The 26768-nt window shown below is 34.6% G+C and overlaps 1 protein-coding gene across 7 annotated transcripts in view; it reads right to left on the bottom strand.

Annotated features, from left to right (window-relative positions):
• TRPC1 (transient receptor potential cation channel subfamily C member 1) overlaps window positions 1–26768 on the bottom strand; it is a 65166-nt gene that overhangs the window by 17614 nt on the left and 20784 nt on the right. For 5 of the 7 annotated variants that reach the window (XM_036996427.2, XM_036996423.2, XM_073232330.1 and 2 more), the window contains 4 exons: window positions 23835–24037; window positions 18375–18506; window positions 12645–12840; window positions 3369–3705 (listed from right to left, as the gene is read on the bottom strand). In XM_036996427.2, coding sequence (XP_036852322.1) covers window positions 3369–3705; window positions 12645–12840; window positions 18375–18506; window positions 23835–24037 — 868 coding nt within the window. The remainder of the gene's footprint in view (window positions 1–3368; window positions 3706–12644; window positions 12841–18374; window positions 18507–23834; window positions 24038–26768) is intronic. The other 2 variants (XM_073232331.1, XM_036996425.2) reach the window with 1 other exon arrangement.

Here is a 26768-nt window from a genome sequence, read left to right as displayed (position 1 = left end):
CTACATTTTAGGGCCCTTTTTGTCTTTCAGAATTAGTAACATTAGTAAGCTGTCATTCCATCACGGTGGGAATCCTCAAGGTCTGCTCCTAGGTCCTCTTTTTTCATTTTATACTTTCTCAAGTGTCTCATCCTTACCCAGTTTCTTATGTAACCTATATACAGATTATTCACACATTGCTAACTCAAGCTTAGACATCCTCTTGAGCTACAGACTATGATATTCAATTTTCTGATTGATACTTCTTTTGGGTATCTTAAAGTCTTTTCAATTTCATCCTATCCAGACCACACTTCGGATCTACCGTCTCACAAATCCCTAAACCTAGGACTCTTCCAAAATACCTGCCTTGCTTAATAATCTCCCTCTCCTTCACTTCCTATATATCTACTGATTTACCAGTACTGTTACACTGTAAATATCTCTCAAATCAGTTCCCTTCTCTTTTTTTCTACCACAACCATCGTAAGTCCCAGGTACCATCAGCTTCTATCTGCATTATTGCAACAGCCTCCTTATTGGTCTCCCTCCACCTATTCTTGCCACAGCCCTATGATCACAGCCCCAACACGGTAGCCCAGAATGACCTTTTCACAAGGCAAACCTAATCATGTCACTCACCTACTTAAAAACGTCAATGATTTTTCCATTGTTCTTGGTATACCTTCAAAATTACTTAACATGAACTACAAGGCTGTCCACGGTCTGGTGCAACATCCATTTCTACAGCTTCATCTTGAATTCCACTTTCCTGGTTCTTCCTCCAGCCTTTATTCAGTCTCTTCTTTGTACCATGGCTCCCTCTAACCATGGGACCTCTGAATGTAACTTTTACATCAACCTAGATTACTTTTCTCTCCCAATTCTCCTAGTTAACTCCTATTTATGCTTTAGATCTTAGCTATTTGTCACTTTCTCAAGATAGCTTTTCCAATCTCCCTGATGAGGCAAAACACCCTGATAATATGCTTGCTCTCCTAGCTCCATGACCTTTACTTGGTGGCACTTAACATTTATAATTTTTTATTATCTGTGTGCTGCTTAAGGTATCGGTTTTTTGCCTTAATTAGCTCATAAGCTCCGTGAGTGTTAGGCCATAACTGTTTCTGCCTGTACTTGGACAAAGTAGGTATAAAGCATTTAAAAAATACATTTTTATAATAGCTGTTCTACTATATTCTAACAGTAAAAAACTAAGTAAAAAATACCATTAATATTCTGTGCACTCATCAACACATTGTTTCCTTTTTCCTACCTTGCTTTTTATAATTTAGACCTACTTTTTTCTGGAGGCTAAGGGAAAGAACAGAAAACAATGTACAAAAGTCAGGGATCATGAGTCAAAAGTCACTGCGCTCATTGTGTGCTATAATAAATTGATACAAGGAGTTCCATTAGACAAGTGGGCAAAGAATTCCTACATGGTTCCTTAGAGCAAGTTCAGATTTACATATTTAAAGAAGTCCAGATTGATCTAATTACATAATAGGCTTAGAAGACATCCTCAGCAATGTTTATTCAGATCTAATTGTTTCAAAGCCAAAACCGTGCTGAGAAAAGTAAAATAATTATTGCCTTACTTTACACTACACTCTTTTACTGAGGCAGAATATGATTAGAAAATTAATCACACTGTACGTGTGTGCATGTGCATGCTTGTGATGTGTGCTCAATACTGTTATTAAAACAGGACCATTATGATTAAAAAGGAGCAGCCAATTTTACCGTTATTATGAAATTCAATGAGAGCAGCAATATTTCTGCTGTCCAAAGAGTGATATGCTTTGAGTTGAATTAGTTTCTACTCACTAAGAAATATAAACTTTTATTTAATCTTCTATAGATGTGAGTAAACTGAATCTTCCTTACAAAGCAAATATTCTTTCTTTCTCACTACTATTTAAATAATGTTATAGATAAATGACATAAAATTTCCTTTTTATGACTATGGTATATATAACAATCTTTCAGAAATAGTTTCAATGTATAGAGGTAAAATGCTTCTTACAGAATCCTTTCAGCCTAGTATTGTTTAACTTACTCAAACAACAGTATAAACAAATTTCACATTGGAAAGATGTACAAAAATGTAATTTGGAACTATGTACAATAGGGTATAACCTATTTCCTAAATTAAAATATTAAATTTTAGATAAGATAGAAATAGAAGAAACAGGAAAATATTAACAAGAAGAAATTATTTAATTATATTTAACCAAGAGTTTGGATATATATTATTTTTACTTTATTGACCTAATTTTAAACATTAATGCATCATGGACTGAATACTTCTAATAGTAAAACTGTGAATGAAATCAAGTTACTTGACATTAACTAATTTCCAAATAAAAATCCCAAAATATGTGAATTATTTTTATAGCTAAAGGAGCAGTAAAAGTGAACACTGTACATTTTTTAGCTCTTCTCAAATTATTTAATAATTTAAACAATCAAGAACATATTATTTAGTGAGTGCTTTTTACCAAACAAAAGACTAAATTTCATATCTTTTTACTCTATAGCAAATAGTAGAGATAGGTAGGAAATTCTGAGGTTAAAAATAAGGTTGAAAATCCAGATGGAAATAAATAAAATGTCACTAAAAGATGACAAATAATGAGTTTATACTTTAACTCCCCACTCTCCTTCCCCCACCCCTCACCCCCACCCCTCACCTCTACTGCCAAGAAAAATAGGGCAAGGGCAGTAAAAACTGCAGAAGGTCATTAAAAATGTTTATTATACAGCATAATACTTATAAAAAACAAGTTTTAGAAAATAAAATGTCTTGTATTAAAAGAAAGGAAACCTGCCATTTCTAAAGAGATTTGGCTACCATACAGAAAACTGATTTATAGAGTGAATCACCAGGGAACCATTTAAATAATGCTTGTACAATAGAGAGAAAGTAAGATGTAACAAGAAAGTTCATAGGTCATTAAAAGGAAAACTAATGATATAATAAAACAAAATAGTTAACTATTTAAATGCAACCAAGTATAAAATGTATTACATTTCAAAATACCTAAGAAAAACGTTCATGCTCTTATACCAAAAAAGCATTCACCAGCAAAATTTGTTTTTGTTTAACAATTATGAACAATTTTAGAGACTGAGATATAGAATTTTTAACTTCCATGTAATTAAGTAATATTTAATAAGAGACCAGCTTCTTTATCATGAAGTTCTAGAACATAGAGCTTAACAAAATTGTTAGTTAAATCTTCAATGATCATGGAAGTGTTCAAATTCTTGTGGTAAACAGTGTAAAATTACAAATTGAATGCAGATGTTTATAATGTCACCAAGCAAGGGAGAATTAATTGACTAGCTAAAGGCAGAAACTTTTGAACTAATTTGATACTTACCAATAATCCATAGTATAAGGAGATAGTCTATTCTTTCAAGAGCTGGCCCCATTGTGTTTTTCTTATCCTCATTGTAGACAAGAGAGTATAGGTTTAGCAATAGCAGGAACGTGAAATATGATGCTCCATGAATAATAAATTTCATAAAAGGAGTGTGAATGATTCTGCCAAACTGAGATTTGGGAGCTATCAAATAACAAAGTGACAAGACTGGCCAAAAGATGCCAACTGTCAAAACAGTCATTATCTTCTTACAGGTGGGCTTACGTCGGTAACCTGACATCTGTCCAAACCAAACAGTATTCAGAAACTGCTGGCAGTTAGACTGGGACACAAACTGAAAAGGACATACATACAAAAAAATTAAAATAAAACTTATAAATATGATCTGATAATACCATTATTTAACCGATATTCAAAGTCTTAATAGTGTAACATCAATTCTATATATTCCACGTGGTTTTTTTTCCTTACATGTTTTAAGAGTGTAGAGGTTAAGAGCATAGACTTTGGAGCCAGATCACCTAGATTCAAATCCAGGCCCTGCCACTTACTAAATGACCTTGAGCAAGTTTTTAAACCTCTCTAAGCCTCAAATCCCCCACCTATAAATGGGGATAATAATAGTATCTACTCATAAATTTGTTATAAATGTAAATCTATTAGAATATTGCCTGGTTCATAGCATGCGCTACATAAGTATTGAGTATTACTGGCTTGTTTAGCCATTTTGTACCATTTAATTTATAAAAACTCATAAATAATGTTTATGAAATTTCCAAGTTAACAAGCACACACCATAAAGAAACTTCAGTTTAGAAAAACTAGTGATTTCAGTTTCTAGAAACCATGATGACAACATTGCAGAGCAGTCAAGGTCTAAATCAGACATATATATATGTTCCACGAAAACACTCAGAATTTCTTAAAATATATAAAAGATACTCTTAGATTTGCTTAAAAATGAACTCTGTGTGAGAAGGAAAAAAATTCCCAAATAAGAGGAAAATTCTAGTTCAAGTACAGAAATTAATTTACCAAAGTTTACTACACCTCTTAGTTTACAAATTTCAGAAGTAGTATTTCCCAAACACAATGCTCATGCTGTGAAATAACAACTTAAGGATTCTGGTATCTCTGGATACAATAATGTGATCAGGTTTGAAATGACCAAAGTAAAACAAATGGTCATAGTATCACTTAGATATCTAAATAGTATTTGGTTAATCTTCTGTTTTAAAATGACTTATACTGAGATAGAATATAACTTGCAGAATACAACACTACAGTAAAATGAACTTTTTTATCATTGATGTTTATTATGCTTATAATCATCAGGGAATATCCTAATACACTTTTTCTTGGCAGTTCAGGCTATTCAATCCTTATTCTGCTCAAATTCCAGTGTTCTTAGGGAATCTTTCTTTTTTAAAGTTTTTTTAAATTGGAATATAGTCGATATACAGTACTGTATCAGTTTCAGATGTACAACATAGTGATTTGATAATTATATACATTACTAAATGCTCATCACAGTGCTATCACCTGTAACAATACCAAGATATTACAACATTATTGGCTATATTCCCTATGTTGCACTTCCACTCCTATGACTAATTTATTTTATAGTTTTGTAATTAAAGTTTCTACCTCTTTATCCCCTTCATCTTTTCAACCCATACTTACCTCCCTCCCTTATGGTAACCAACAGTTTGTTGTCGGTATTTATGGGTCTATTTTTGTTTGTTTTGTTTTTTAGATTCCACATATAAATGAAATCATATGGTATTTGTCTTTGTCTGGCTTATTTCACTTAGCATGATACCCTCTAGGTCCATCCACATTGTTACAAATGGCAAGGCTTTTTTTTTTTACAGCTGAGTAATATTCCATTGTGTATATGAACCATATGTTCTTTATCCATTCATCTATCAATGGGCACTTGGGTTGCTTGTGTATCTTGCAATAAACAGGTGTGCATGTATCTTTTTAAATTAGTGATTTTGTTTTCTTTGGGTAAATTCCCAGAAGTGGAACTGCTGGCTTGTATGGTATTTCTATGTTTCATTTTCTGAGGAACCTCCATACTGCTTTACATAGTAGCTGTACCAATTTACATTCCCACCAACAGCATAAGAAGGTTTCCTTTTCTCTACATCCTTGCCAACATTTATTTCTTGTCTTATGGATAGTGGTCATTCTGACTGGTGTGAGGTGATATCTCACTGTGGTTTTGATTTGCATTTCCCTGATGATTAGTGATGTTGAGCATCTTTTCATGTACCTGTTGGACATCTGTACATCTCTGAAAAAATGTCTATTCAAGTCCTCTCCCATTTTTTTAATTGGTTTCTTTGGAGTTCAATCATATGATTTCTCTCTGTATTTTAGATATTAGCCCCTTATCAGATCTATCATTTGCAAATATGTTCTCTCATATATAGTAGGTTGACCTTTCATTTTGTTAATGGTTTCCTTTGCTGGGAAGGAGCATTTTCATTTGATGTAGTCCCACTTGGGAAATCTTAATTTGTCCCTCAAGATAAACTACCAGGAGAGAAATAGCTTTTCCTCCTACTAACTACCCTGTTTAGTAATATTCCAAACTAAGTGGTTTCACCCTTCCCCTAAATACCAAAGCAATCTCAGGACTGACAGCTGTCCTTGCCATCCCTCCATATAATGATGATTTAGGTAACAGTAATGTTAAATATGTAATTGGAAGAACAAAATTTCAATTGAAGTCTAAGTCTGTGGTGGTTTTATGCATGGACACAAATTCTTCCATATTCCTCTTGTCACAAGGTTCCCTTCCCTTCAATTCAATAAGCTTGTGATTGCTTTAACCAGTAGATTCTGGAAGAAGTGATGCTATGTGACTTCTGACAGGTTTTAAAAGGCCATCCACCTTGTTGGAGGATCAGTTGCTTTTGGAGCCATAAACTGCCATGTAAAAAGTTCTACTACCCTGAAGTCACCATGCTGTGAGGAAGCCCAGGCTACATACAGGCACTCTTGACAGTCCTCAGAGGCTTCCCTGGCCATGTCCTCACAGCCAACCCACCACAATGGCCATGCCCCTTCATAATTTCATTGATGTGTTCTAAGGAAGCCCGCCTTATATGAACTCACACACCTGAGTACCCAGCCCACTCAGAGCTTTCTGTTCAAGCCCTCAGCTGCTGCTGAGGCACCAGATATGTAAGTGAAGAAGCCTCCCAGTCATTTGAGTTTTCTCAGCTGGGACCCAAAGCAGTGCAGCAGAGACAAATCATCCTTGCTGTGCTCTTTCCTAATTCCTGACCTACAGAATCCAAGAGCATAATAAAATGACTATGAAATTATTGTAAAATGATTACAAAGTATTATGCCACTAAATAACAGGGTAGTTTGTTATTCTGGATGGATTACCTAAACAAAATCTACCAACTATTTCTAGTTTAGAAAACGAATTTACATTTCCATTCATCCTTAAAATTACAGCAGATATTCCTTTCAACTAAAAGTATTACTAATACTGAAGATTAAAGATGGTGGCGTGAGAGGAGAGACAGAGAACTCCTCCCAAAACTACATATAATATGAAAATATAGTTAATACAACTAATCTTACAAGAGCAGTAAGAAAGAAGGCTTCACCAGACTGCATACACCTGGAGAACAGAGTGGACCTCATGAAACAGGGTAATGCACCAAAGCCTTGATTTGGCGGGATCCAAGCCCTTCCCCCATTGCAGCTCACCAGCGGGTGGAGGAGAAACAGAGTGGGGAGGGGGGTGGAAGCCTAGGACTGCTGAACACCGAGCCCTGGAGATCTGCTTTGGGAGCACAAATCTACATTGCATGGTGCTCTGAAGATTAGTGGGGTTGCAAAGCTAAGACAGGTGGAACACTTGGAGAGACTGAGATAGGAACGGTGGGTGGTCTGAAAGCCTTCCTAGCAGCTAAAGGGCTGCTGAAGGGGTGGGGATTGCAGAGCTTCCTGCACAGGAGAAGGGATAGGTGGACAAGGTTGTCTGGGTGTGCTCTGCCCAGCAGGTTGGGAACTTTCAGGAGCTTTAGGTGCTCCATCCCCTTGGCTGGCTACTCAGCTCCGAGGCCCCCTGCTGTGACACACAGCATGCTGCGTCTTCCTCTTGGCCTGCTGACACCAGCTCACAAACCGACAGTCCCTGCCCTGTTACCAAGCCAGCCAGAGGGAGGCCCTGCCTACAGCAGCTACAAATGCAAAGCACAGAGGCTTACACCTGTGTACTTGCCCACTGGTTCTGACCGTGGAGACAGGCACTGCAGCTGGGAGGCAGGAAACAGCTCTTTCCTCCCCTCAGGCACCAGCGCAACACCCCTGTGACACAGACATCACTCCAGGGGCTGAGGAGCTGCGGAGACTAGAGCTTCTGGGCACTAGAGTGCACCACATACAAATTTAAACATCAAAGGAACTTGGTTCAAACCATAAATCTCACAAACACCAGAAAAAGGCCCAAGGGAAACTGAACTCATCAATCTTAGTTCAAAATAAAAATCAACAACATGCTCATGGAGGTACAGAAAAATATTCAAGAACTTAGGGATGATTTAGGATGATTCAATCATTAAGAAATTCAGTATCTGAAATGAAAAATAAAATGAAGGGATTTAAAAGCAGATTATATATAGTAGAAGAGACAGTAAATGGAATAGAAATTAGAGAAGAGGAATACAAAAAAGGTGAAGCACAGAGAGAAAAAAGGATCTCTAGGAATGAAAGAATATCAAGAGAACTATGTGACCAATCCAAATGGAACAATATTTGCATTATAGGGGTACCAAAAGAAGAAGGGAGAGAAAAAGGGATAGAAAGTCTCTTTGAGGATGTAATTGCTGAAGACTTCCCCAAATTGGGGAAGGAGATAGTCTCTCAGGCCATGGAGGTGCACAGATGTTCCAACACAAGTGACCCAAGGAAGACAACATGAAGACATAATAATTAAAATGGCAAATGCCAAGGACAAGGACAGACTTTTAAAAGCAGCTAGAGAGAGAGAAAAGATCACATACAAAGGAAAGCCTATCAGGCTGTCATCAGACTTCTCAACAGAAACCTTACAGGCCAGAAGGGAGTGGCATGATACATTTAATGCAATGAAGCAGAAGGGCCTTGAACCAAGAATACTCTACCTGGCAAAGTTATCATTTAAATTTGAAGGATGGATTAGACAATTTTCAGATATGCAAAAGCTGAGAGAATGTACCTCCCACAAACCATCTCTACAGTGTATTTTGGAGGGACTGCTATAGATGGAAGTCTTCCTAAGGCTAAATAGCTGACACCGGGGGAAATAAAACCACAGTAAAGAAAGTAGAACAATTAATTACTAAGCAGATGCAAAATCAAATCAACTACCCCAAAAGTCAATTAAGGGATAGAGAAAGAGTACAGAACATGATACCTAATATATAAAGAATGGAGGAGGAAGAAAAGGGAAGGAAAAAAAAGAACCTTTAGGTTGAGTTTGTAGTAGCATAGTAAGTGAGTTAAATTACACTGTTAAGATAGTAAAGGGATTACCTTTGAACCTTTGGTAACCACAAATCGAAAGCCTGCAATGGCAATAAGTACATACATATCAATAATCACTGTAAATGTAAATGGTCTGAATGCACCAATCAAAAGACACAGAGTAACTCAATGGATAAAAAAACAAGACCCATCTATATGCTGCCCCTAAGAGACTCACTTAAAACCCAAAAACATATACAAACTGAAAGTAAAGGGATGGAAAATGATATTTCATGCAATTAATAGGGAGAAAAAAGCAGGAGTTACAGTCTTGTACCAGACAAAACAGACTTCAAAACAAAGAAAGTCACAAGAGACAAAGAATGACATTACATAATGATAATGGGGTCAGTCCAATAAGAGGATATAACTATCATAAATATCTATGCACCCAACACAGGATCACCTACATATGTGAAACAAACACTGACAGAATTAAAGGAGGAAATAGAATGTAATGCATTCATTCTAGGAGACTTCAACATACCACTTACTCCAAAGAACAGATCAAACAGACAGAAAATAAGTAAGGACACAGAGGCACTGAACAACACATTAGAAAAGATGGACCTAACAGACATCTACAGAACACTCCACCCAAAAGCAGCAGGATACACATTCTTCTCAAGTGCACATGGAGCATTTTCAAGAAGAGATCATATACTAGGCCACAAAAAGAGCTTCAGTAAATTCAAAAAGACTGAACTTGTACCAACCAGCTTCTCAGACCACGAAGGTATGAAACTAGAAATAAATTAGGCAAAGAAAATGAAAAAGCCCACAAACATATGGAGGCTTAATAACACGCTCCTAAAGAATCAATGGATCAATGATTAAATAAAAACAGAGATCAAGCAATATCTGGAGACAAATGACAACAATAATTAAACATCGCAAAATTGTGGGACGCAGCAAAGGCCACCATCAGCAGAACAAAAGTCATCCTACAGTATGGGAGAATATATTTGTAAATAACATATCTGACAAGGAGTTAACATTCAAAATATATAAAGAACTCACATGCCTCAACACCCAAAAGCAAATAACCTGATTAAAAAATGGGGGAGGAGATGAACATACTCTTCTCCAAAGAAGAAATTCAGATAGCCAACATATACATGAAAAGATGCTCCACATCACTAATTATCAGGGAAATGCAAATTAAAACTACAATGAGATATCACCTCACACCAGTTAAGATGGCCAACATGGAAAAGACTAGGAACAAGAAATGCTGGCGAGGATACGGAGAAAGGGGAACCCTCCTACACTGCTGGTGGGAATGTGAACTAGTTCAGCCAATGTGGAAAGCAATATGGAGGTTCCTCAAAAAACGAAAAATAGAAATACCATTTGACCCGGGAATTCCACTCCTAGGAATTTGCCCAAAGCAAGCAAGATCTCAGATTCAAAATGACATGTGCACCCCTATGCTTATTGCAGCACTATTTACAATAGCCAAGATATGGAAGCAACCTAAGTGTCCATCAGTAGATGAATGGATAAAGAAGATGTGGTACATATACACAATGGAATATTATTCAGCCATAAGAAAGAAACAAATCTTACCATTTGCAACAACATGGATGATGGAGGGAGCTAAAGGGTATTATGCTCAGTGAAATAAGTCAGAGAAAGACAAATACCAAATGATTTCCCTCATTTGTGGAGTATAACAATGAAGCAAAACTGAAGGAACAAAACAGCAGCAGACTCAGAGACTCCAGGAAGGGACTCGTGGTTACCAAAGGAGAGGTGCTGGGGACGGTGGGGTGGGAGGGAGGGAGAAGGGGATTGCGAGGAATCATGATTGTTGCACATGGTGTGTGGGATCACAGGGAAGACAGTGTAGCTCAGAGAAGACAAATAGGGATTCTGTGGCATCTTACTACACTGACAGACAGTGAGTGCAATGGGGTTTGGTGGGGGGACTCGTTAATAAGGGTCAATATAACCACATTGTTTTTCTTGTGAAACCTTCATAAGAGTGTATATCAATGACACCTTAAAAAAAATATTACTATTACTTCTTGTTTCCTGTCATCTTCTTTAGAATGGAACATTTGGTTAACCTCTGTGAGTTATTCAGGGATATATATATATATGTAAATACGTATATCATTAGGTAACTGCCTCTTAGTTTTTTCTTCTCCAACTGGGATTATCTTGGTTCTTTCCACCTTTCTTTAAGGTTATTTTTTCAGTCACTTAAGTTGATTTTGTATCTTGTTCTCTGTTTATTCTATCAATTTCTCATATTTCATGTCTATTTAAGGTTGTGGAACACAAAGTATATAAATTAACTTAGTAGTTAATTTAGTCAATAAGATCTAGTCAAAATGTCTATTAAAGGAAGATTACATCAGCATTCCTATATTCTCTATTTGTAGTTATACCCATAAGGATTATATTCCTTTTTAAGGCCACATAGATATGTTGTTGGTCTATAATATTATAGTTACACTGTTCCAAATTCTTCTTGAATTTTTTTTTCCTACTGTGTTACCTTAAGAACCTTTGAATACTAGAAAAAGTATAGGATTTGGAATCAGAGATCTGGATAAGCAATATACTATCTAGGTAATCAGAAAATGAACATCTTAAAATTTCTGTATCAATTTCTTGAGTCACAAAGCTATTGTGATGCTCAAATTGTCAACCAAGATAATTAAAAATTTTTGCTTCTAGAAGGTCCTGTATCTGGCCTTCTACTATTACCTATTTTGGACTCCATTTTTTATTTTATTTTTTATTAATTTTGTTATCATTAATCTATAATTACATGAAGAACATTATGTTTACTAGGGTCCCCCATTCACCAAGTCCCCCCGACAAACCCCATTACAGTCACTGTCCATCAGTGTAGTAAGATGCTATAGAATCACTACTTGTCTTCTCTGTGTTGCACAGCCCTCCCCATTCCTCCCCCCCACATTATACATGCTATGGGATCCATTTTTATATCAATATAAATTTGATAAGCAAGTTTTATTGCAAGATCTATGTTGATAATAAAAATAATGGGTCTTAGAGGTATTACCTTAAAAATATCATTCACCATACTATTGACTGCATGTTATTAACTACACATAAACATCCATATTTAGTAAATCATCTCAAAAAATGAAATTTAAAATGGATACCTTCCTTCTTCAAGTTCCTGAATCATGTGCATGTGTGTGTATGGGGAGTAGAAATAGGTACTTCCCTTAATAGGAAGGGATGATGCCAGAAGAGCCAGATTCAACTTAGTTATATCATGCACCTCTCCACTTTGGGTTTCACAATGAATTAACAAATAAGAATCAAGAAACATAATATCTAGTATTTTATTTTTAAACAGAATGGCACTATTAGTATAATCAGATTGATACAACAAAGACAAGATGGAAACTTCATTTTGAAGGTGCTTATATACACGATCTCACCTGTGTAGCTATGACTGTAGCAAAAACATTAACATCCATATTATTATTATTATTATTAAAAATAATACTAACTACCATTTATTAAGCACTTGCTTAATGCTAGTACTCATTGTACTAATCTCTAATACATACCCTTAGTTAATTCTTAAAATAAAGTTCAGACAGATGTAGCAAATTTCCCGAGGAAACAGTTTTTCTGAAGCAGCGTTAGGATCTCAGTCTAGATGTGTCACTCCAAAGCCTTTGCTCTAAGCCACTAGACTACTGTGCACAAAATAATTTGTATATGTCACAGAAAAACACATACCTCTTTTTGGTTATATTTGATAGCAAGTTTTAGACGACTTAAATTCATTCTTTCTTCTAGTAATCCCCGTTTGTCAAGAGGTTCTTCTCTAGATGTATGGTTTAGTATAACTTCCAATTCACGTGAATTTCGGGCTTGTGCAAGTAAATCTTTAGCAAACATTTTACATTGCCGTGCTAGTTCCTCATAATCATTCCTGCAAAATGCAACAGTGTACTGTAAGAAATGTCATTCCTACCTTCTAATTAAGCTGTTTTCACTAGAAAATTTCTTACTGAGTAACCTTTTATTTCTGATAGTGCTATATTAAATCTGAAGTCATTCTGTGGTGATAGTTAAAGGTACCTAATAGTACATAAATTCTTCACAGCTTTGGGGAAAACCATAACACAATTATGTTCCCTGTGTTCATACTGATAATCTTAGATGTGCACAATGTTTCCTCATATATAATGATATTCCTACAAATTCTGATTATATTTGTCAACCAGTTCTTCACTTAACTCATTTGCCCTTATTCTCTGTAAATTTGGTATAAAACTTCCTTTTATATTACTTATCTGAACAATAGATAATACTATTTTAATGCTATCCAATAAATATTAGAATTTTTAACTAGAGGTTTTTAAATAATAGTCAACATGTTTATGCTACTTCTGATATTAAAATACATAGTATTTGGATTCACTTTTAAAGTGCTCACTTGAATAAAATTCAAGTTAGAAAGGTACTGAAACATGACTAGTACAGAATTCTCTTTCAGAATCACTGTTCCTTGAAATTTAAGATCTAACTGTTAAAGGCAGATCTAAATCAATCTGTGAGGTACTAAGATGTTTCAGTTGATAATTCTTTTTAAAAATATCAATTACAATTGAACTTATGTCTGAGTTTAATAACTTAAGAATGAAGTTAGAAATAAATCATTATGAGTTACTTGGGGTCGGACTTCAAAAAATTATTTTTTATTCAGTTTTTATTTTTCTTTTTCCTTACAGGGAAAGGAAGGGAAAAAATAGGAAAATTTCCCATTGATTAATTTTTCTATACTATGGGGTTTTCCATGAACTAGATGCATAAGACTGTAACTCAAAGAATTAAAACTTTCCCAAGAAGTTAACATTTTTCTCATCCATTCTTTATATTTACAATGTAACCAATACTACCTAAGAATAAGTAGTTGGATTTCTTTAACAAATGAAATATTACTTGCTTCTTAGTCTAGGAATCTAATTGCAATGGGAACATTCATCAAATCTAATTGCAATGTAGAAGATTCATACTACAAAGATATCCTATCTCTAGATAAACACTGACAGATCACTAGATTCAAAGGCAAAACTGAAACTAATTAAGCTAATTTTCTTAATCTAATTTGCTTAATCTTTAGTAGGTTATTAAAGACTATTAAGTGGGTACATAATTTAGGTGGAAATACAGTAAACTAGAAACCAAGAGTACTATGCTCTAGTTACAACTCTGCTCCTACTTTCAATGTCAACTCTGCTTCTAATTAGATCCTAGTATCAGTAAGACATCTAACCTATACAGGTCACTTACTTTCTCTGCCTATAAAAACAAGGACATTGAAGGAAATGGATTCTCTGAGCACTTCAAATCTAACTTTATTATCCTATGATTACAACATAATCAGAGCAATAGCTTAAAATTCTTTTTGGAAGGAGTTGAATGAATTCTATTTTATATAGTAATTTAGAATTCCTATTATGAGATTATAATAGAAAATTCTTCATATTTAAAAGAAATAATTTATTAACAGCCTCATGTGCTAATAAAGTTAGAAGAAGCAACAAGTTACATTTTAACGATGTCTTCTGCATTCATCAGAGTATATACTTGATGTCATAAAATGTTTAAATAAACTTTAATTTATCCAAATTAGAGACTACTATGAAAACCTATATGCTAAGAAGCTGGAAAACCTAGAAGAAATGGACAACTTCCTAGAAAAATACAACCTTCCAAGACTGACCAAGGAGAAACACAAAATCTAAACAAACCAATTACCAGCAAAGAAATCAAAGTGGTAATCAAAAAACTACGCAAGAAAAAAACCCCTGGGCCAGATGGATTTACCTCAGAATTTTATCAGACATATGGAGAAGATATAATACCCATTCTCCTTAAAGTTTTCCAAAAAATAGAAGAGGAGGGAATACTCCCAAACTCATTCTATGAAGCCAACATCACCCTAATACCAAAACCAGGCAAAGACCCCACCAAAAAAGAAAATTACAGACCAATATCCCTTATGAACGTAGATGCAAAAATACTCAATAAAATATTAGCAAACTGAATTCAAAAATATATCAAAAGGATCATACACCACGACCAAGTGGGATTCATTGCAGGGATGCAAGAATGGTACAACATTTGAAAATCCATCAACATCATCTACCACATCAACAAAAAGAAAGACAAAAACCACATGATCATCTCCACAGATGCTGAAAAAGCATTCGACAAAATTCAAAATCCATTCATGATAAAAACTCTCAGCAAAATGGGTATAGAGGGCAAGTACCTCAATATAATAAAGGCCATATACGATAAACCCACAGCCAACATCATACTGAAGAGCGAGAAGCTGAAAGCTTTTCCTCTGAGATCGCGAACAAGACAGGGATGCCCACTCTCCCCACTGTTATTTAACATAGTACTGGAGGTCCTAGCCACGGCTATTAGACAAAACAAAGAAATACAAGGAATCCAGATTGATAAAGAAGAAGTTAAACTGTCACTATTTGCAGATGACATGATATTGTACATAAAAAACCCTATAGACTCCACTCCAAAACTACTAGAACTGATATTGGAATACAGCAAAGTTGCAGAATACAAAATTAACACACAGAAATCTGTGGCTTTCCTGTACTAACAATAAGCCAATAGAAAGAGAAATCAGGAAAACAATTCCATTCACAATTGCATCAAAAAAAAAAAACAAAAACCTAGGAATAAACCTAACCAAAGAAGTGAAAGACCTATACCCTGAAAACTATAAGACACTCTTAAGAGAAGTTAAAGAGGACACTAACAAATGGAAACTCATCCCATGCTCTTGGCTAGGAAGAATTAATATTGTCAAAATGGCCATCCTGCCCAAAGCAATATACAGATTTGATGCAATCCTTATCAAATTACCAACAACGTTCTTCAACGAACTGGAACAAATAGTTCAAAAATTCATATGGAAACACCAAAGACCCCGAATAGCCAAAGCAATCCTGAGAAAGAAGAATAAAGTGGTGGGGATCTCACTCCCCAACTTCAAGCCAACAACAAAGCCATAGTAATCAAGACAATTTGGTTCTGGCACAAGAACAGAGCCACAGACCAGTGGAACAGATTAGAGGCTCCAGACATTAACCCAAACATATATGGTCAATTAATATTCGATAAAGGAGCCATGGACATACAATGGGGAAATGACAGCCTCTTCAACAGATGGTGCTGCTAAAACTGGACAGCTACATGTAAGAGAATGAAACTGGATCACTGTCTAACCCCATACACAAAAGTAAATTCAAAATGGATCAAAGACCTGAATGTAAGTCATAAAACCATAAAACTCTTAGAAAAAAACATAGGCAAAAATCTCTTGGATGTGAACATTAGTGACTTCTTCATGAACATATCTCCCCGGGCAAGGAAAACAAAAGCAAAAATGAACAAGTGGGACTATATCAAGCTGAAAAGCTTCTGTACAGCAAAGGACACCATCAATAGAACAAAAAGGTACCCTACAGTATGGGAGAATATTTTTTTCGTAAATGACAGATCTGATAAAGGCTTGACATCCAAAATATATAAAGAGCTCACGCTCCTCAACAAACAAAAAGCAAATAATCCAATTAAAAAAGGGGCAGAGGAGCTGAACAGACAGTTCTCCAAAGAAGAAATTCAGATGGCCAACAGACACATGAAAAGATGCTCCACATCACTAATTATCAGAGAAATGCAAACTAAAACCACAATGAGATATCACCTCACACCAGTGAGGATGGCCAACATCCAAAAGACAAACAACATCAAATGTTGGTGAGGATGTGGAGAAAGGGGAACCCTCCTACACTGCTGGTGGGAATGTAAATTAGTTCAACCATTGTGGAAAGCAATATGGAGGTTCCTCAAAATGCTCAAAATAGACTTACCATTTGACCCAGGAATTCCACTTCTAGGAATTTACCCTAAGGATGCAGCACTCCAGTTTGAAAAAGACAGATGCACCCCTATGTTTATCTCAGCACTATTTACAATAGCCAAGAAATGGAAGCAACCTAAGTGTCCATCAGTAGATGAATGGATAAAGAAGAGGTGGTACATATACACAATGGAATATTATTCAGCCATAAGAAGAAAACAAATCCTACCATTTGCAACAACATGGATGGAGCTAGAGGGTATTATGCTCAGTGAAATAAGCCAAGTGTAGAAAAACAAATACCAAATGATTTCATTCATTTGTGGAGTATAAGAGCAAAAGAAAAACTGAAGGAACAAAACAGCAGCAGAATCACAGAACCCAAGAATGGACTAACAGTTACCAAAGGGAAAGAGACTGGGGAAAATGGGAGGGTAGGGAAGGATAAGGGTGGGGAAGAAGAAAGGGGGTATTATGATTAGTATGTATAATGTGGGGGGTGGGGGAAAGGGGAGGGCTTTGCAACACAGAGAAGATAAGTAGTGATTCTACAACATCTTACTATGCTGACAGGCAGTGACTGTAAAGGGGTTTGTGGGGGGGACTTGGGGTAGGGGAGAGCCTTTTTCCAATCTTGTCAAGTCACAAGGAGGAGTGCAATGCAAGACTTGGGGCTTCAACATCAGCGGTCATGAGTGGAAAGGTGGGGGTAGGTATAATTTCCCCTAGAAACCTCATAGCAGGGACTGGAAAGAAATCTTAATCAATTCCTTCTTCTTTGGAAGGTACCAGGGATTCTTTAATATATGGGAAAGTCTCAGAGCTTTTCTTCAAGTCTACTAAATGTAATGTTCTAAGAGTTTTAAAAAAATGTTTAAATCAGTTTTTTAGTAGGCTTCTTTTTCCAAAGCCTTTTTTCTCCCCACAACTTACCTCTCTAAGGGAAACAGTGATTTTTTTGAGTACATGAAGTGCCAGACTTACACATGACTGCATTTCGGGAGAAAATTCAGACTGGGTATTCGTTTCTCTTAATCAGTAACATTTTAATGTCTGTTACGTTTCTCTAATAGAAAATCTTGCCAAACAGTGAGAATGGATTATGTCTGTGTGTGTGTGGAATATCCCTGACATACAGAAAGCATGTATGTCAGGGATACATGACTCTAAAAGTTATGAAGGATCAGACTCCAAGGATGATTTTGGAATCTGGGAATAAGGGGAGGTAGGACAATGAGAGTAGTTATAAAGAAGTTTGCTCTTGCTTAAGGCTACAACTTCCATTACTCTTCACACTGCCCTAGAATGCCTTTGGTATTAACAAAGTGAGGATTTAAGGGCGGTACAAGAGCGGTAGAAGGCAGAAAGAGAGGAGCGGCCTAAGGAGCACCAGGGCCTATTCCACTGACGAGAAGGAAAATCCAAGTAGTGGCAGCAAGGTCTGGTCATCTTGGATCAAATGTAAATAAATATAAATTATAATTTAACCTATGAAAAAACTCAGGCTGAAATGATTTTGGGAAAAAAAAGACATTATATAATGTACAATTTCCATTCATTCCCACCTGAATTCCACCTCCACAAGACTTAGTTCTTTCAAATCAGCACTAAGTTCAAATGCTCTCAGAATTGGATCCTCTTCTGTTAACATTATTAGAGCTGGACTGGCCAAACAGCGATAGATATCAAGACGAAACCTGTGATAAAATTTGATTCCATAATGTAAAATAAACTTAATATATACCCATGATTAGTATTTTTAACCTATAATTTTCATAAATTTAAAATTAAAGTAGTATAAAATTAAAGGAAACCAAAACAATTCTAATATATACTTAAAAATATTTTGATGTATAAACATTGAAAATATTATACCTATTGATTATATTTATTGTTTTTAAGGAAATTGTTTTAGCATTTATTTTCATAGATGCAAAACTTCATACTCTTCAAATCCAATTAATTTTGAATAACTCTATTCCTGAAACCAATATTGTTTTAAATGAAATATGCTAATAACTAATGCATTTTGAATATGATGTGGATGATTATTCTATTTTTCCTTTCCCAGTGAGAAGAATACTTTAATATGCTCAATATCTATAACACATGACTCATATAGCCATGTTCTTTTTTGAAACATGTTCCAAATCTTAAGAATGAAATTACTCATTTATGTATAATTTCTAGCTTAATGGAAAAGTACTCCCTTTACCTTCTGTAAACTAATTAATGTTCATATTTAGTATCTAAATAAGAAACAAACCAGAAAAGTTTTGCTATAATTCTTTCATTTATAAATATATAATTCTTAAGTTATCAATTTGATTAGTATTATATAACATATATTTTTCTTCAAAATATAAATTTAATACATGCTTGTTATAAAAAAAAGCAAGCAGTTTAGAATCATGACACTTTCCAATTCTCCTTCTACCATTCTACTCCTCAAAGATAGTCACACTTCAGAGAACTGTGAATATCCTTCCCAATATTTTCCATTCACACACAAATATAATCAGACATATATGTAAAGATACAACTCTTTCTAGGTCACTACAGTCATCTCATTATTACCTAAAACTGGATAGTTATCCATTTGATGGTAGTCTCTCAGATCTACAGCAATGGAAACTGAGATTGCTTCTAGTTTTTTACTTCTAAAAATAATGCAGCAATAAATATTCTTTAGTTCACAGATCCTTTGCACAGTTAAAACTGCCAGATAAAATGGCATGTGTATTTTAAACTCTGATAGATGTTTCCAAAGCACTAACAATAGGAGAGCTCATTTTCCCCCACATCTTCATTAATACTGTGCCACTCTAATGGATGAAAAATGGAATTTTAGAGTTATACTGTGAATTTCTTTAGAAGCTTAAGCATCCCTTCATATTTACTACCATTATACCTCTGTAAACAGCCTGTTCATTTCCATTAGTCTATTTTTCCTATAATTGTTTATTTTTTTCTAAGTCTTTTTTCTCTTTTACTTAAGTCTTAAAAAATTTTATTAGGGTACATACAATAAAAATGCACAAATCTTAGTGTACAGCTTGATGACTTTTAACATGTGTATACACTCATGTAACCATCACCCAGGTTGAGATATCAAACATTCTCTCTACTTTTTTCTCTCCACCATTAAATATTTCACCCATCCGCACTCCTCCCTCCGCTATGGCAACTACCAGTCTGTTCTCTGTGTTTGAGTCTATTTCAGTTTTGTTTGTTCATTTGTTTTTTTTTTTTCTTAGAATCCATAGATAAGTGAAGTTATATGATGCCTGTTTTTTTCTGTCTGACATTTCACTTAGCATAATACCCTCTAGGTCCATCCATATTATCACAAATGGCAAGATTTCACTCTTTTTTATGGCTAATAGCCCATTGTATGTACCACCTTTTTTACCCATTCATCTTTCAATGGACATTTATATTGTTTCCATATTTTGGCTATTGCAGATAATGCTGTGATAAACATAGGAATGCATGTATCCTTTCAGATTAGTGATTTTGTTTTCTTTAGATAAATTCCCAGAAGTATAATTGCTCAGTCATATGGCAGTTCTATTTTCAGTTTTTTGAGAAACCTCCATACTGCTTTCCATAGCGGCTGCACCAATTTGCAACCCCACCAACAGTGTTACAAGAGTTCACTTTATCTTTATTTTTAATTTATGAATTTGTAAGATCTCTTAACATATCAAAGAAATTAGCCTTCTGCTAGTCAAAAGTGTTTTAAATACTTTTTCAGTTTGTCTTTTTACTTTGTTTGAAATAGAATTTTTCTATATTGAAATCTAAACAAATTTATGGAAATAGCCTTATTTACCTATGTTTCATGTCTTAGATACAAAAATAGATCCTGTATTGTATTTTTAAGAAAATAGTATTTATGAAATCTAGTTACAATCTAGCTATTCAGTAAACAAGTACAATTATCTGTAAGGATTTCTAACAAGTATTTACTTACACTAAAACTGCCAAAAAACTTGAGAAAATTATGTATATAGTTAAGCAACTTATCTTTGTTTTCTTCAATGTCTATATTAATTTTATCAGATTGTTTAAAAATGACTTTGTATCATATCTCAAAATACACTAACGATTAATGACAAAATGTACAGCAAGGGTGACTGCCAATAATAATGGCAACCAATTGTGCTGGAGTAATAATGAAGTACCACTGTATGGAAAACATTTAGACTTAATCTGACAAATAATGAGGTTGCTCACTTTATAAAATCTACGATTTTTGGTATTTAAAACACTATCAGAAGTAAGTGACATGGAGAGATCAGTGATTCCACTACATAAAAAATACATAAAAATAGACAAAATTATTTTAAAAAATCAACCATTTCAGGTCACCAGAAATTATCTATTGAGAATCAATTATTGAAAAGCTGCCAGGGCTTCAGGCAAGAACAGCTGGAATCTGTACCCTTCTTGCCTGAGGCTACTTTAACCACCTCTGCCCCCACAGAACTGGCCCAATGAGAAATAAATTTTTCAGCCAGAAGCTGGTAAACCTGTACCATATGCCCAAAGGGGAAAAAAAATCAATTTTGTGGTAGACAAAAACAATGACTCTGCTGGCTGAAAGGGCTGGACTTGGTGGAGACAAACAGGCAAAACCTGCAGCTTTGTAAAGGCCGAACACGCAGTCTGAGCTGAGCAAATAGTGGACCAACCAGAAATTTAATAGAGAGATCTTGGAAGTGCGAAAAGCCATAGGAAGGCTCATATAAGCTCTTTCCACAGATCCCTCACTGACTAAAAAATTAGGTGTGTGTGGAGAACATCAGAAAGTTTAGTAAAGAGACATTTTTTTAGAAGTCCTAGAACTCAGAGCTATCGGAAAGTTTGATTAAAAGAAAAACACAAGGAACTTTTGAGAAATGGCTGCAACTCTGAATGCATTCCCCAATTAACCTTTAGATTGATCAGGAGACAGTAGGACCAAATCACAACAACTGCATTACTGAAAATGTTTTTCTAAGTTATAAAGGTCCATTAACCGTCTCTATCCCGTTTAAGATGATTACCCCTAGACCTTATCATCACCTGGAACTGCACCATCTCTGACATTTAAAACTAATAACTTATAAATGTAGATTTCATCACTGCCTTATTACCAGTACACTGGCTCTTCAACTTCACTGAAATCTTTATTCATATCCCTTTTTACTCATTTTGTTAGTCTCCTTTTCTTCTGCAGGTCTACTTAGGAATTCTTAGAAATGACTTTTGTCAGGGCCCTTTGACATTTGCTATAGTTGTTTTCTCAAACATCAATAATAAACCCTCTCAACCTCCTGCAAGTATGTTATACTATTTGCAGCTGCCTAAATAAACCACAATCACATACTGTACTTTCCGTGTAAAACCCTATCACCTTTTAATTCTTACTCTTTACTTAAAGACTGAACTCAAGCCAAAGCTCCTAAATGCTTCCAGAACAACCTTTTCCCCACTCAAACCAAGCCAAGTTAAGTGTTCTCTCCAGCCCCAACCCCCCACCGCCCAACTGCTTTAATTACATACATATTTAACAAGCATGCTATTTGGAAAATATTTATATTTAATATCAATAAAGGACTTTAAAACTAGAAGAAATCTTTTTTTTAAGAGTGAATTTTTTTGCTATCATTAATATACAATCACATGACCAACATTATGTTTACTAGATTCCCCCCATTATCAAGTCCCCACCACATACCCCATTATAGTCACTTTCCATCAGCGTAGTAAGATGCTACAGTCACTACTTATCTAAAACTAGAATAAATCTTATAGATCATTTCTTCTTGTCATTTTACAGACTAGTCATTTAAAAACTAAACTGTAAATGATATAACCACAACTTTCAACCAGATCTTATCAAAGAGAAACATAGATTTCATTGTAAAATAGACTTGAAAATACAAAATTATCAGTTCAACTTCTGCAAATAAACATTACATTGCCTCCCAGGAGACTCTCCCAATTTATGGATTTGTGACTGTCAGTCTACCAAAGATTTGTCCTTATGGTGAGGAAGAAGTGATGGTAGATGGTTTGTAGCTTTAAAGCTAGTTTCATATACTATAAAAACAGCTTGTCAGCAAATAGTGACTCTATAGCATCTTACTATGCTGATGGACAGTGACTGCAATGCGGTGTGTGTGGGGACTGGATAATATGGGTAAATGTAGTAACCACCATGTTGCTCATGTGAAACCTTCATAAGATTGTATATCAATGATAATTTAATAGAAAACAAAACTTAAAAAAAATAAAATAAAATAACAGCTTGTCAGCAGGCTGCCCAGGACTTCCAGACAGCATCTTCCACAATGTTACACTTGATATTATTTCAACTATATTTGATTACTATATAGATTGTATTGTGTGCATGTGTGTGTATGTATGTGTCTCTATATAAAGGCTTATGCTGAAAATTGGATTCTCAAGTCTAGCCCAGAACCATATACCGTACATACAACATGCCCATGTGTATGATCTTGCACAAACTGTCTGAGATGGTATACTATCTTGTTCATTCACTCCTCAGTTGTTCTTAGTATTTTTTAATGGGGCGAACGGAAACAGAAAAGACTAAAATATTGTATGAAAGGGGAAGGGACAAAACAGATTGAATATTTAGTTAGGTAGAAAATAATCTTTGTTTCCTTATAAATAAGATAGGAAATATTTTTTCTACCCTTTCCACTACTTGGAAATTCTATTAGATTAATAAACTCTTTCTAAAAAACAGAGGGTTCCCATCCCCCACCAGCAGGAATATGAGATAAAACTTACTCATAATTCAAAGAAATTTCCTAATTATTCCTCATTTAGTAAACATTTCTAAAAAGTAGAGAACTCATATTAAGCAAAGGAGCTAGCAGTTTGGCTTTTATAAGACATCTCAGTACCATATTTCTTGAAAGCTACATAGAAAGAAAAACAAAAAAAGCTTCACTGACATATACCTTTTTGCATCACATGTCTGTTTATCAAAATCTTAATTATCTAACCTGGAATGTCGGAGACTGTCCTTTTTGTTTTTTGCAGAACACAGTGTGCATTCACAGCCAACTGCATGAGGCTTGGGTAGAGATACATCCTGTTTTAACAGCATTGTAAGTATTTCATAGTTGTTACGATGAGCAGCTAAAATGACAGGTGCAACATCCATAGTTGTTGAATACTCAGGATTCTGAATTCGCTCCATTAGTTTCTGGAAAATATTTATATAAATGTCCAAAGGTTATTATTTGTGACTACAAAAGAACCATATTTATCTTTTGATGTAAAGAATGAAATGAAATCAGAAGGCATAAACAACATAATAATTACTTTAAGGTATATGATAGATTTCACTAGGACTGAATTATTTTTTGAAACCTCAAAACTTAATCTTAATTAATTGATGCAATATAATCATGAGACACAAATCTTCAATAGGAAACATCACACAACTAAGTTCTGTTTTCCTAACAAAGAAGTGTGATGCTATCTAGACAAACACTTTAGGCAAAGTGTCTTCATTTCCACAAGACTATAGAAATATGCATGACAAGGATAAAGAACAAGAATTTTACAAAAAGGATATAATGAGAAAAAAAGAAATGTTAAAAATGAGGCACAGTATAAATGCATGAGGAAAACCTTCTAAATTCTGCCCCTATGGCAAACCTTGTCACTTGACAGCAACGCAGCTACTTGAAAAGGATAAGCAAATAGGAAGCATTCTTCATTTCTATAGTCTCTAATATTCCCAATCATTACCTTTACTATTTCTTGTTACAAATGCACAGAACACTAACAATCATAGTTGAGTTACTATTTTATAACTCCTGGAACCATTAGGCACTTTACATCTACCATCTCATTTAATCCCCACAATAGTCTGCAAAATTGAGCATTATAATCTCCATGAAGAAACTGAGGCTCAGAGAAGTTAATGTGCCCAAGCTACACAAAACAGTGGTGTACTGCAGATCAGAACCTAGGTTTGAATTGCTCTGGAGCCTGAGCTCCTTTCACTACATGGGCTCATGGGCCTGGTGATGGCATAATATGAGGAAAGAAACATTAGTAAATAAAGAATCAGGATTAAATAAAAAGGTTGACTATTTTATGACTATTGCATATTCTTCCCAATACTTCTCACTTTTTTACAGAGGTTTATCTGAGAGTTGTTTGGTTCCATAGCATAAGCTCATCATGTTCACAGATTTTTTTGTATTATTTATTAACATCATAAAAGTAGTGCACACACATTATAAAATATCTGAAAAATATAGAAAAGCAGAAAGAATAAAAGTACCCATATTCCTACTACCTAAAAACAGTTAACAGTTTTTCCTTCTGGTCCACATCCATTTTGAGGACATCTTTGGCATAGATGATTCAGCATCAATGATTAAAAACAACAGTCCTTACTGTTCTGAAGATCAAGGACCCTTTTAATGATCCCATAAAGCTAAAGGCCAGAATCTTCCAGAAAAAAAAAAATTATGTACAGGAAGAATTCTGCATGCAAGTTAATGAAGTTCATAGAACCTATGTTCAAGATATTTTATTTGGTTTATTTAGATAACACTGTATCTGAAAAAATAAAATAAAATAAATAAATGACATAACACTATCACAAACCTCATTATAAATACAGCTTTATGGAAATTAAGGATTATTTAGCTAAAATGGGACCCCTGAAGTGGAATTATAAGTCTAAAGACCATAAACAGTTTTGAAGCTCATTTATTAGAGTCCTTTTAAATAGTTTCTACCACCAATAATATTGGAATGTACTCATTTAACACTTGAGGTTTATTCACCAATACTGGGCATAGTAACTCCCAATTAATCAGTGAAAAAAACTGTCATGAAATATTAATTTACTTTGATTGCTGGTAAGTTTTAATGGTTTTAATTAAAAACTCATTTTTTCTCTCTTTTATACATTTATAAATGTATATTCCCACTTATTTATTGGGACTTCAAATTAATTTATTTTAAAATTACAGAAAAAAAACTAAAAAAATAAAAATTAAGCCATTTCTCCCCTTACTACTGGTTATAAAGAGAAAATTATACTTAATCATGTAAGAGAAAACTGGTCCTCATTTTTCCTATGGAACATACTGAGCTATATGAAAAACACTATTGGACATAGATAAGATTAAAATTCATAATTTCATTGTTTATTATATAATATACATACTATTAAGAAAAACATAGTTCAAAGTCAAAATGTATCAAAAGACAGTTTTAACAAGCCAAGAATACAGAATGAACTCAATGAAATGGTAAAAAAAAAAAAGTATATAAAAATATTTGACATTGCCATTCTAGAAATAACAGACCTGCTAAAATGTGATCTTGTGGTACTGAAGTATTCAAGCAAAGGCTTTTTTTTGTTAGAGATAAAGTAGAAAGTGGTCTTTCACTGAATAGGTGAAGACTGCCCCAGGTTATAACTCAAGATTCAGTTCATAGTGTCAATGGTGAGGAAATAAAGTCAGCTGCTCCAATACTCCGGCACACTACACCCCACCCTCTCCCTCAAGAAAGTAAATGGCTTAAAAGGCTAGAAGATGGAATACAAAATGTAACAGTAACTGTAGGATAAATAACAGAAAATTGAATAGGATTCTAGAGAGTTCTGATTCTTTGGACATGAGCTATATTCTTGGTTCTTTTCTCTGGTTCCTGTTGGTTTCTGACCACCACTTAAACCACTTGGTACTATTTCCTAAAGAAAGTCACACTTACACAAACTTTGTGATAGTCTAAGTAACAGTAAAATGTTTCAGTTAATATATCATGAAGTATACAATTTACTAGAATTCATTGTTCTCACATAATGGCAGATAATCTGCAACCAATTTATAATTCTTTCTAAAACAGTATTTTTCTTCTGCGTACAGCCAGTTTACACTCATAACAGTTACTTACACTGCTTC

Source organism: Manis javanica, chromosome 3 (assembly GCF_040802235.1).
Source record: "Manis javanica isolate MJ-LG chromosome 3, MJ_LKY, whole genome shotgun sequence".
Taxonomy (NCBI): domain Eukaryota; kingdom Metazoa; phylum Chordata; class Mammalia; order Pholidota; family Manidae; genus Manis; species Manis javanica.
This window is presented reverse-complemented; position numbering and strand designations above follow the sequence as displayed.